The 13020-nt window shown below is 35.2% G+C and overlaps 2 protein-coding genes across 3 annotated transcripts in view; both read left to right on the top strand.

The window, feature by feature from the left end:
- Positions 1-13020, top strand: part of LOC142340553 (14-3-3 protein beta/alpha-1-like) — a 93278-nt gene that overhangs the window by 27509 nt on the left and 52749 nt on the right. Inside the window, exons 1-2 of one of the 2 annotated variants that reach the window (XM_075391198.1) lie at positions 7062-7161; positions 7457-7658. In XM_075391198.1, coding sequence (XP_075247313.1) covers positions 7467-7658 — 192 coding nt within the window. In that variant the 5' untranslated portion in view covers positions 7062-7161; positions 7457-7466. Of the gene's footprint in view, positions 1-7061; positions 7162-7456; positions 7659-13020 lie in introns of those variants that run through there. The other variant, XM_075391197.1, reaches the window with a different exon arrangement.
- LOC142340554 (ubiquitin-conjugating enzyme E2 H-like) lies at positions 6001-7033 on the top strand. Its single transcript, XM_075391199.1, has one exon. The coding sequence runs from the start codon at positions 6029-6031 to the stop codon at positions 6581-6583; it is 555 nt and encodes a 184-aa protein (XP_075247314.1). The 5' UTR covers positions 6001-6028; the 3' UTR covers positions 6584-7033.

Here is a 13020-nt window from a genome sequence, read left to right as displayed (position 1 = left end):
GGGATCACTCATCTGTTGAGATATCAATTGGACCAATAAGTCAGTGTTCTTCATTTGTTAATTGTTTCAACGGATAGCCTTATTAAAATCTTTTGAGTCTAGTGCTCAATTCATTGATTGATTCTTTTTTAACAGTGACTTCTGTTGGAGATATAAAAAATTGATCCATGCTATCTGACAAATTGTATCTGCGATGAGTTTCATTTAATTTTATTTTAAACTTTGGTTGTATAGTAATTGGAATTTGTCTTCCCTTTTGATGTTTTGGTTGAACGTTTTCAATAATTTCTTAGCAATCTATATGTGTAGTTTTTTGGAAGTAGTCTGTAAACCAAAGATATTATTGCAGTTCTATTTCATTCAAGTTATAGCGTTCTTTGCAAAAGACTTCAAGAATTGATAGGCAGAAACTATCGGTTTTTAGCCATCTGCAGTGCGTTTTTCTGTCGCGGCGTCACATCACGAACTTGATGCGTCACATTTGGCGCGTGTTTCCGCTTTCGGTTTATGGGGGGAGTTTTCTAATGCGTTCGTCATCCAGATTTCAATTTCTGTGAGTTTTTCAATTGGAGTTTCCTTCTGATTGAAATCTCAGGTTTTGTATTAGATGGCGATATGATTGACAGAGCGATGACGGTTTTAGTATTAAAAATTATTGATACAATGTACTAGACCTTGGAAAGAAAGAAGTTTTTGATCAATTCTGGCGGCTGAAGAGTCATTATTGCTGAACTTTTACTTTTGAGGGGCGAGATATCAGTTTGTGGAAAGACACGACTTGACAGACACTGGCAACACAGGATGCTCCGCGAATTGTCCTAGGGTAAGGGACAACACGGAGGAGCTGGTCGACAGAGGCAACAAACCTACAGACCAGAATACTCGAACTCGATAAAATAGCCAGTTAGGTTCAGTTATAGGAAATAACATTTTGGCTGGTTATTGCGAAGAATATTGCGATCTAAAAGTTTCAGATCGAACACGCTCTAGATATACTTCGTCAGATCCTTTTGCAATTAAGGCGTCATCTAGAAAACAAAACTTGTTTTTCAATTCGATTATTTTTACACTTCTTCGGTTTTTGAAATTCTGCGGGCATGTCTGCAAGTCCATAAAATCCAGTTTTAAATCGATGAGAACCTTTCACTTTAAATCTCTTTAAGTTAAAGTTGCAGTGTTTGGTGTATTTGGATGCATCATTAATTGAGTATACCCGTATTTTAGGTCAAAACATGAGAAATAGGTAGGACTTTGCAATGTGGGATCACCGATCTGTTGAGATATCAAATCGACCAATGTATGTCGGATCGGTCAGTGTTCGGAGTTTGATATTTCTTTTTTTGGTGACTTTATTTAGAACTTTTGTGTTTAGTGCTCAACTCATTGGTTGATTCGTTACTAACGGTTACTATTGACGATGATTATGACAATGATAGTGATAATGACTTTTGGCGATAATAACAGTTACAACTGATGACCGATAATGACCGAAGAGTAGATTTTGATTGTGAGCTAGGAAGTATAGCAGATACTAGTGATAGCAATAACTATGGTGAAACATAGGTAAAACGTCATAACAATAACTTTGGTAATAGTTGAGAACCGGTTTCACCGATCAGCAAAGCTGCTTCGCAAATAACGCTAAATTTATCAGTACTTTTAAAAGTAATAATAATAAAACTAATTATAACAAAATTCAAAAAGAACATCTAAGTGGAAGCAAACTGTTTGATGAATATATAAATGAAAAGATAAAAGCTTTAAATAAAAAAAAGAAAGGATACTAAAAATGAAGAATTTGATAATAGCAAAGATATTAGTGCTAATCTTCTAGCTTTTGTTATGGATAATAAGGCTATAGAACGGGAGCAAATAAAAGATAAAAGATATATTGCTACTACTTTAATGTGACAGGTAAAAGGTTTTTAAATGACTGTATGAAATCTGAAGATCATGCTCATAATCTAAATGAGAATTTAGCACAATATAAATGATGATTTATACATCTTTAGAGTGTGAATTCAATTGCATGCTTATTGCAATTTCCTTGGTCTTTTGCAGATGTGAAAATAAATTACTCAGCGGTGTTTGTGTTGAAAATGATTGTTAATTTAATGATAAGAGTAATCCGATGGTAAAGCATTGGCAAAGTGCCATACGCGAAGCGGTTTCACCGATTAAGTAAGCTGCTTCGCAGATCCGCGTTGTGGCAGCACAGCTGATGGTGAAACATGGTAAAAGTTTATACGCGAAGCGGTTTAACCGATCAGGGAAACTGCTTGGTTTACCACGAGCAGAGCTAGGTAACTCATCGTCGCAAATGATAAGACTATTAATAGGACCAATGATAAAACTCATGATAAAACCAATGATAATGAGAATATCTGTAATGGTGATAACATTAATCAAGTTAATGATAGTATAGTAATCACGTTAATGACGTCAATCAATTTAATGATTTTAATCAATTTATTGACATTAATCAAGTAAATCAGGGAATCTGCTTGGTCGGAGACCCACCACGAGCAGAGCTTGTTCGCAGATGACGTAAATAAAACATGTAAATATTGTTATGCTACCAAGAGCATATAATTTTTTGAGAAAAATAAAAGCACATATTTAGCAGAAAAAAATTTGTTGTAGATATTGTTCTCTTATTTCTTGAGATAGTTTTACGACTCATGTTAAAAAGATCCATGGCGCAGGCTATAATTGCGAACAATATAACGAGCTTTAAAAAAATTATGGCAAATGATATTATTATTAATTAATTATTGACAGCATTATTGATAGAATTTTTTTCAAAAAAACTGGTAAACTCTTTTAGCAAATTAATTTAATGAACTATATTGGATACACAATGTTTAGGTATATGAGAAAACTATTTTACTAAAGTAAACTTCCTTCTTAAAATTTTAAAAAAAATCGCCATTGAACCTTTCGATGATAAAAGTATCAGAGATTGTAATGATTCATTGGAGTTCTAAATTATGTGATTGACTATTTTTATAATAATTTTTATTAAAATTAACGATCTTTATAATAATTTGATTGTTTTATAGTAAGCTGGTTAAATTTAGCGATCTTTATATTAATTTGATTAAAATTAACGACATTTAAAAAAATACAGTAAAAATCAAACAAATTAATTAAATTCCTAATTTTAATAATTCTTCGATCTTCTTCGTTGCGGCCCTATTCAAATGACCATTATTATGGAAAAATTATGGAAAGTTACGTTCAAGGGAAAGGATAATTTCAAACTAATGGATATACAACTTCAGAATTCAGCGATGGAAAAAGACCTAGGGATTCATGTTTCGAGTAATCTTACTCGGAAGGCTCACGTCGGAGTGGATCACTGGAGATGTCAGTTATGAAAACCAATTTAGACTGCTAAATATCCTTCCATTGCCGATTTTCTGCAAATAAACAATCTCTTGCTTCTGTCAAAGATCATGAACGAAGATTCGGACTGAATTGAACTGCCCGGAAAATGTGCAATTAAAAGGAAGTAAATATGACATCTTTACGGTCGATAAAAACGCACCGAAAAAAAATACCGAGGAGAGTTTTTCTTCAAAACTTATCGACTTGTGAATAGAAGGGACAAATACGCTGAATTTGAGAACGAAGCCGGACTGAAAAGAAGAATAGCGATCGATCATGTGACGTTTGATTAACGAAAGTTACTCTGAAAAAACGTCTGCACATTAAAACTTCTGGGATTGCCATCTCTGTAGAAATATGTGGACAATATTTGAAAATTTGCTGGCTGGGACTGATGATCCTGCAACGAAAGTCGCGAAACCACAACTTTGTAAATGAAAGAGTTTTTGCAACTATTTCTCATGACTGTTTACATGATGCAAACAAAAATCTTTGAAACTTTAAAACTTTTGTCTCGAGTTATCACTCGAGGACCCTTTTTATTTTTTAACTTAACAGTTAGGTTTACTTGACTTTGAAGAAATATTTGAGCTTATCACAATGAAAAGAATCACGATAGATGGAACATGAAGGTGAAAAACTAAGAACAATGTTTTTCATTCAATTCAATTGGCGAGGTATGTTATCACAAAATGGATAGCCAAAAACCTCTGAAATGAATTGAGGAAACCAACTGAACAAATTTCTCGAGTCTCACCATTATCCCGGCAGAAGATAACCAGGCACAAAACCTGCCCACGAAGAAAAATAATTCATACCAATCAGTTATTTTTGAGGCGTAAAATATCCTCTCTTCGAATAGCTCTACAAAACAGAATTGTTTCCATTGAACGACTACTAGAAGAACGCCTGCGCTTTTTTTATAATGCTGTTTTTGCATATCATTTTTACGGATTTAAAAGCCAAGTACTGAAAAGTTGAATGGTGGCCAAATTACGGATCTAATATGTTTCGTCCCCCTCCCAGTGTTTTTTATGACCCCAGTTACAAATTAAATGTTGTTATATAGCACGTTACTATGTAAGAAAACAGCACGTGCGCCTGGGAGTCATAAAAAATTGATGCTCCTTAAGCTTGGGGGCCGGAACAGAATAGATCCCAAATTACTTTAACAAAGTTGTAACAATCAAAAAGGGCTCATGCACTAAGAATCAACTAAAAATAATTTGTTTAGAATAGTAACAAAAAGCGTCATAGTTTAGAATAGTACCAAAACAAGTACACTTGTTGTCTTTATTCAAGATCTTTCAGCCTCAGGATTCAAAAAGCCTCCTTAAGGGTTTGATTATAGATTGCTTCATAGTTTCTAATGATAATGGATTGGTTTTCAACGTTTTAAGATCACGAATTTTAGCAGTTGTTTGATAAAACTTGATTTTTCCAAATTTTTCAATAAAACTTTTTTTTATATAAAACTTGGAAGTTTTTTGAAAGTTTTTGTCATTTTATAGGTTTATCTAGCCTCAAGAGCCCAGGAACCGCCTCTAGTGTTTGTTAATAGATTACTGTATAGTTTCTAGATGCAATGGAGTGTTTTTAAAGATTTTAACATCACTAGTTTTGGGATTTTTTTGAATTTTTTTCGGCAATCTTCATTTTTTTGAAATTGTTTTTTTAAGGTTTTTCCAGCCTCAAGAGGCCAGAAACCTCCTCTAGGTTTTGGTAATAGGTTACTGCGCAGTTTTCGAATGCAATGTTTTGTTATTCAAGCTATTAATATCACGACTTAAGCAATTTTTTAAAAATCTTATGGAATTTTTTCAAGTTTTAAATATTTTTTGATTTTTTCATTTGTGCGTACACCAGGGACCTCTTCGAGGTTTAATAGTAAGCTGCTGCTTAGTTTCCAGAGTTAATGGAATGGTTATCATTATGTTGTTGACTCGAATTTCAGCAATTTTTTGATAAAATTTAATTAAAAAAATTTTTGAAAAATTATGTTCCAAGCGTATGGATCTTTATGGGCCAGCGAAACTGTTTAAGGCTTGAAATAGGGGTACTGGATAGTCTCTTGAGACAATTAAATGGTTCTGAAGATAATAATGTCACGAATTTTAGCAAGATTTGTTAAATTTTGCTGTTATCTTTAAAATTTTTGAATATTTTTGTCCTTTTCTGTGTTTAACGATCATTACTGGCCAACGAAGCTTTTTAAGTCTTGCAGATCGGTTACATGATAAAAATCCGTGACGTGAGATCATCGTCCATTACCCTAATCTCACGCGCCGTCAATCAAGGTAAAGCTAACCTCACTAAACAGTGGCTAGGTACTGACGAAGCCCACCGCTCGCCGGTCGTTTGAGAGCAATTCGCCCGACGTTAGTCGGTTATGTTATCTATGTTGTTTATGCCCCCGTTTTGCAATTTGTATTGTTGTATTGCACGTTACTACGTAAAAAATGTAAAAATTGTGCGTGCGCGGGGGGAGCAAAGTTATATGAGCACTCTAAGCTTGTGGGGGGGGGGCAGATTAAATCCAAAATTTTCCCTACGTCAAGGTCTGTGTTCTCTGTTGCTTTGAAAATCGAATTATTTGGTTGCGTTTTTTCAGATAGATATTGCATAAAGTATTAAAATTATGTCGTCACCAAGTCCTGGAAGTCGACGCATGCAAGTAGACGTCGTTAAATTAATTGAAAGTAAACATGAAGTGACAATCCTCGGAGACGAAATGAATTTATTCTCAGTGAAGTTCTTTGGACCTGAAGACACTCCATATTTTGGCGGCGTTTGGAAGCTGCGAGTCAGTTTACCCGATAACTACCCCTTCAAATCACCATCAATTGGTTTTATGAATAAGATATACCATCCAAATATTGACGAATCCTCGGGCACGGTGTGTCTTGATGTCATCAATCAAACATGGACCTCAATGTACGACCTCTCAAACATCTTTGAGGTGTTTTTGCCACATTTGCTCACCTATCCAAACGCACAGGACCCTCTCAATGGAGACGCTGCAGCCCTCTACCTTCACAAGCCAGAAGAATTCAGATCCAAAGTCAGAGATTACGTGCAAAAATTTGCTACAGAAAGTGCCCTCAGAGAGCTAGAAGAGCAAAGCAGTTCAGACGACGAGAGCTCAATCTCTCACTTCTCATCAGAGGATGAAACTCAAGACATGGAATTATAATGATTGAGTGGATGTTAGTAAGTGCATCAAAAAACGGTCAAAAACAATAGGAGCAGTCCTCTCCAATCATATAGTGATCAACGTTAATCGAAATTGACTATAAGATCCCTTTTTATACGATAATTTTTCCGAGAGGAGAGGGGTGCAGTACCTGAAAAGAGGATTCAGGGGCTTTTTAATTTCAATTTACATTTTTTAAAAGAAAGTAAAGTAATCTATACATTATTCTATACATAAATTAAAATTTGATTTGCACCGTTTTTTCCACTGATAGAATTTTCAATTCAGTAGACATTAGACCTTTTGAGGAGATTAATTTGCGTAATAAATATTTGTCTTTTAAAGTAGATTATTTAAAATGTAAATGATTTAGTTACTGTTAAAACCCCTAACCAGTCAATTATTTGCCCAAAGAGGGAAGGGGTTTAATAAATTAATTTTTTTCAACAACTTTTTTTCACAGATCTCGTATTAGTCTTCAGTTGCAATGTAGTGAATATTCCTCAAGTCATATTCAAACAAATATGGCAATATTCTCCCCGGCAAAGAAGTCATAACGCTCGGGATCTAATAAATGGGTAAGCAATCAGTGATCTTGAAATGAATCTGGTAACCTTAATTTGTCGGCCCCGATATAAAACAGAATCTGCGTAACTTATGAGAAAAATGTATAGCAGTTTACCGCATCAAATCTGATGAAATTACTCTTCGATGTCTAAGATGATCGTAAAATCTGTCATTCTTAACCACTGAGTAGATTCTGGTAATTAATCGGCTGACCGTAATGGCTCTTGATATGACGTGAAAACTGAAAATTCTTCGAAACTGAAATGACGTCTATTATGGTGAGTAACTGTAAATGTGGTGAAATAGGTTTGACGACATGCGACAAGCGATGAAGCACTTTCTGGAGCGGAGAAAAAGTCTGTCAAATGATGAGCGGAACTTGTTTGTGGATGCTTACAAAACCATAGCTACCAATCTCAGAGGACAGTGGAGGGTGGCAGTTGGTCTGTACCACACGAACAACACTGACACTATGGCAGAACTGAGTCATAATGCCGAAGGCAGAAAGGTTTACTTCTCAATCTAGCTTTCTTATTAACCACGGGAAGAACCGTTTAGGTAGGAAAATATTATAGTAAAACCTACTTGATGAAGCATTCGAAAAATTGCAGGAGGAAAATAATATGCAAATGTAGAGTAGATGATCCACTTACAAATTTAGAACAATATGACAGACCAGGAGTGCGAAAAAGAAATTTTATAGCTGCGAAGCTGTGCTCCTGGTTTTTACGACTCGAAGAGGAGTATTGCGATTCTACAGATTTTTACGACTCGAAGAGGAGAATTGAGATTCTACAGGTTTTATTTTTAGCTAAAGTCATAAGTCATGACTCGAAATTTGGCTTTTGTTTTCAAACATTGACTTCTGTTTTGAAACGTTGACTACTGTCTTTGAACATTGGACTTTAAAAGTAGCTTAGTTTGTAATGTTTAGTAATGAAGAACTGATGGTATTATTCAAGGTTAAAAGGTGATTTCGAGATTTTTCGATCCCACGTAAGTCCCTCCAACATATCTAAACTACCCCCTCCCCCAACTATCTTCCCACACCTTGCCCACCTGCTCCCCCCCCCCCAATACCCCCGACCTACCTACCCACATTTCTACCCTAAAATTGATTTTTTCACACTGCATATTGCTTTTTTATTAATAGCCGCACAGCGATAGATGGGGCTATTATTGGCCTTCTCTTGGTTTTTTTCATGATTTCACACATTTTCATGATTTTTGAAGTCAAATTGAAGTAGTGATTTTGGTCACGCCTAAACAGGAAATGGAGCAAAAAAGCGAGTGGTTTTTTGCGGCTTGAAATTTTTCCTCTCTAATTTTAAAGTAAAGTGAGAAAAAGGTGTTTGAACAAGTATTTGCTATCTCGCTAGTGGTTTTTTGTTCACATGCGGCAATTTCGCTTAGATTTTTAATGTTTCCATTTTTTGGATCGGATTTTTTTAATGGGTTTCCCAATTCATTTTTAGTACATTCTAGGCCTATTTTTTTAATTTGAACGAAATTTCTCTCTGGCTAGTGTTTTATTGTTTAAATGCTGCGTTTTGACATTGATTTTATTCTTTTTTTGTACTTTTTTTATCTGACTTTTTTTGGAAATGTTTTTCACATTTAACTCATGGTCCTTTCTTGTCTAGTTTTTTGTTTTTTCAGTGAAATTTTTTTGTATAATATGTCAGGACTTTTTCTGCTGTTTTTTATTTCGTCGTCAAGATTTTTGTTACGAACATAAGATGTCACAGCCACTGCAAATCTGATGTTTGTGCATTCGTTCATGCAATTTCAACTGAAGTGCGCGTGTGACGTCATCTTTTGGTCATAGTGGAGCGAGTTTTTTGTTCATTCGCGTGATTAATTTTTCGGTCACACGTGACTTACCTCACTCTCAAAAATGACTTGCTCACTTTGAAATGACTTTTATTTACTTTAATTCAGAGAGATAAGGTCAAGTGAATGCGTGTCACGCTAAATGAAGGTCATTTGAAGGCAGCTAATAGAGGCGGCAATAACTTATACAGATTCTTAATCAAAATATAACATTCTCAGCCTTCAATGAAAAGGCTATTTTTTGGTCTTTTTTACTGTTTTTTAAACTGCAGATCTACCAAGCTCTTTCGGCTTTTTTGGCAATCTACCAGCTGTGTGTTTCATATCTCTGAAATAGGTATGGTAATGAGTTTTTATTGCTCGACTTCCGTTGTTCTACCGGCTACGATTTTTTCAAGCTGAAGCCTTGGCTTGAAATTTGACTTTTGTTTTCAAACATTGACTTATGTTTTGAAACGTTGACTACTGTCTTTAAACATTGGACATTAAAAGTAGCTTAGTTTGTAATGTTTAGTAATGAAGAACTGATGGTAATATTTAAGAATAAAAGTTAATTTTGAGAATTTTTGATCCCATGTAAGTCCCTCCAACCTATCTAAAATACCCCCTCCCTCCAGCTACCTCCACCACTCCTTGCCTCCTCCAAACACACACGTAACGCCCCCCCCCCGCTCCTGCTTCACCTCGACATTACTACCATAAAATTAATTTTCTCACACTATTTTGCTTTTCCTTTCATATTTATGAAATCGGTAGTGTTAGATTAGATTTTTTTTGCACGACTGTTCGAGTCCTTTCCGATATTCTACCGGCTATGTTTTTTTGTTTTGTCGTCTGGCGCTCCTTTTCGTTTTGCATTTGTTCACACAGCAAAGCTGAAAATGTCTAAAGTTCTGATTAACTTCTTCCTCTCACTAAGTGCATCTGCGCGCGTGACGTCATTTCTCACTTGCTCTAGTAAAATTTTGTTTTAAAAAATTTCAGTCGGTTGCTTAACTGGAATTTTGATCAAGCGTGTCTTGCCGCACTCAATAAAATGACTTTTGCACTTCAGTTTATTTGAACAATTTAAAGATCAAAATTGCTCCTATGTGCAATAAAGGTCAGTTAACAAGTTTTTTTAAAATTTTTTTGCTGATTTTTTTCCATTGCTTTTTTAGCGGCGTCGATAACTGTTTCAACTGATATCTGTACCTGTTTATATTTATTATACGGCACGTAGGTCTATTCTTTCCCAGCTATTCCGGCAATCTGCCGGCTGTGTTTCAATTGCTCTCGAACGCAGTTAGAAGCATTTTTTGTAGTCTGGTGTCTTCTTTAGTATGAAATTTTTGCTTGATCGTTTTGATAACTTGTTCCAAAATACCCTTTTGTTAGAGCGTAAATATAGAGCAATTGTAAAGAAGTTTTCTAGTCAGCAGATTTTATTTCTGACCCAAAATTCTAAGAATTTGCCGTTTGATAATTTACAATCCGCACAGCTGATTTGTTCTAAAAATGTGCTGTTGTCGGCTGAAAATCTTTTTGACTTAGATTTCTAATCCATTCAGTCTGCACATATTTCAGCCGTTTTTTGCACTGGGGCGAATTGTTCTCTTTGTATTTTTTCTATTAAAGTTTACTATTCATTGATTATCAAATTCTCCTAATACATAAGAACAGCACTTATCTACCTCCACAACACCTTGCCCCCCTCCACAATGTCCCGCCACCATATGTCCCGCCACCTACCTACCTACACACATTTGTAATCCAAAATTGATTTCACTTTTTTGCTTTTTCATTTTTCTAAAATCAGTGGGGTAAGATAAGAGTTTGTATTGCACGACTCTTCGAATCGTTTCAGGTATTTTATCGGCTATGTTTTGTTTCCTCGTCTGGCGCGCTTTTTCGTTTTACATCTGTTCACGCAGCAAAGCTGAAAAAATCAACTATTCTGATTGTCTTCTTCCTCTAAGTGCATCTGGATAGGATAGTATATGACAGACCAGGAGTGCCAAAAAGAAATTTTATAGCTGCGAAGCTGTGCTCCTGGTTTTTACGACTCGAAGAGGAGTATTGCGATTCTACAGATTTTTACGACTCGAAGAGGAGAATTGAGATTCTACAGGTTTTATTTTTAGCTAAAGTCATAAGTCATGACTCGAAATTTGGCTTTTGTTTTCAAACATTGACTTCTGTTTTGAAACGTTGACTACTGTCTTTGAACATTGGACTTTAAAAGTAGCTTAGTTTGTAATGTTTAGTAATGAAGAACTGATGGTATTATTCAAGGTTAAAAGGTGATTTCGAGATTTTTCGATCCCACGTAAGTCCCTCCAACATATCTAAACTACCCCCTCCCCCAACTATCTTCCCACACCTTGCCCACCTGCTCCCCCCCCCCAATACCCCCGACCTACCTACCCACATTTCTACCCTAAAATTGATTTTTTCACACTGCATATTGCTTTTTTATTAATAGCCGCACAGCGATAGATGGGGCTATTATTGGCCTTCTCTTGGTTTTTTTCATGATTTCACACATTTTCATGATTTTTGAAGTCAAATTGAAGTAGTGTTTCTGGTCACGCCTAAACAGGAAATGGAGAGAAAAAGCGAGTGGTTTTTTGCGGCTTGAAATTTTTCCCCTCTAATTTTAAAGTAAAGTGAGAAAAAGTTGTTTGAACAAGTATTCGCTATCTCGCTAGTGGTTTTTTGTTCACATGCGGCAATTTCGCTTAGATTTTTAATGTTTCCATTTTTTTGGATCGGTTTTTTTAATGGGTTTTCCAATTCATTTTTAGTACATTCTAGGCCTATTTTTTCATTTGAACGAAATTTTTCTCTCTTGCTAGTGTTTTATTGTTCAAATGCTGCGTTTTGACATTGATTGTATTCTTTTTTTATACTTTTTTATCCGAGTTTTTTTTGGAAATGTTTTTCACATTTAACTCATGGTCCTTTCTGGTCTAGTTTTTTGTTTTGTCAGTGAAATTTTTTCTTTGTATAATACGTCAGGACTTGTCCTGCTGTTTTTTGTTTCGTCGTCAAGATTTTTGTTACGACCATATGATGTCACAGCCACTGCAAATCTGATGTTTGTGCATTCGTTCATACAATTTCAACTGAAGTGCGCGTGTGACGTCATCTTTTGCTCATAGTGGAGCGAGTTTTTTGTTCATTCGCGTGATTAATTTTTCGGTCAGACGTGACTTACCTCACTCTCAAAAATGACTTCCTCACTTTGAAATGACTTTTATTTACTTTAATTCAGAGAGATAAGGTCAAGTGAATGTGTGTCACTCTAAATGAAGGTTATTTGAAGGCAGCTAATAGAGGCGGCAATAATTTATACAGATTCTTAATCAAAATATAAGATTCTCAGCCTTCAATGAAAAGGCTCTTTTTTGGCCTGTCTTTTTTACTGCTTTTTTAAACTGCAGATCTATGAAGCTCTTTCGATTTTTTTTCTGGTAATCTACCAGCTGTGAGTAAGATAGGTAATCTCTGAAATAGGTATAGTAAGATCAGAGTTTTTATTGCTCGACTTCCTTTGTTCTACCCCGATCTACCGACCCACATTTCTACCCTAAAATTGTTTTTTTTTTCACACTGCATATTGCTTTTTCAATAGTAGCCGCACAGCGATAGATGGGGCTATTATTGGCCTTCTCTTGGTTTTTTTTTCATGATTTCACACATTTTCATGATTTTTGAAGTCAAATTGAAGTAATGATTCTGGTCACGCCTAAACAGGAAATGGAGCGAAAAAGCGAGTGGTTTTTTGCGGCTTGAATTTTTTCCTCTCTAATTTTAAAGTAAAGTGAGAAAAGGTGTTTGAACAAGTATTCGCTATCTCGCTAGTGGTTTTTTGTTCACATGCGGCAATTTCGCTTGGATTTTTAATGTTTCCATTTTTTTTGGATCGGTTTTAATGGGTTTTCCAATTCATTTTTAGTACATTCTAGGCCTATTTTTTAATTTGAACGAAAATTTTCTCTCTTGCTAGTGTTTTTTTGTTCAAATGCTGCGTTTTGACATTGATTGTTTTCTTT

The sequence above is a fragment of the Convolutriloba macropyga genome, chromosome 6 (assembly GCF_964194025.1).
Source record: "Convolutriloba macropyga chromosome 6, txConMacr16.3, whole genome shotgun sequence".
NCBI lineage: Eukaryota > Metazoa > Xenacoelomorpha > Acoela > Convolutidae > Convolutriloba > Convolutriloba macropyga.
This window is presented reverse-complemented; position numbering and strand designations above follow the sequence as displayed.

Bases quoted from the DNA above. Each gene is read 5' to 3' on its own strand.
- LOC142340554 (XM_075391199.1), top strand. From the start codon at position 6,029: ATGTCGTCACCAAGTCCTGGAAGTCGACGCATGCAAGTAGACGTCGTT.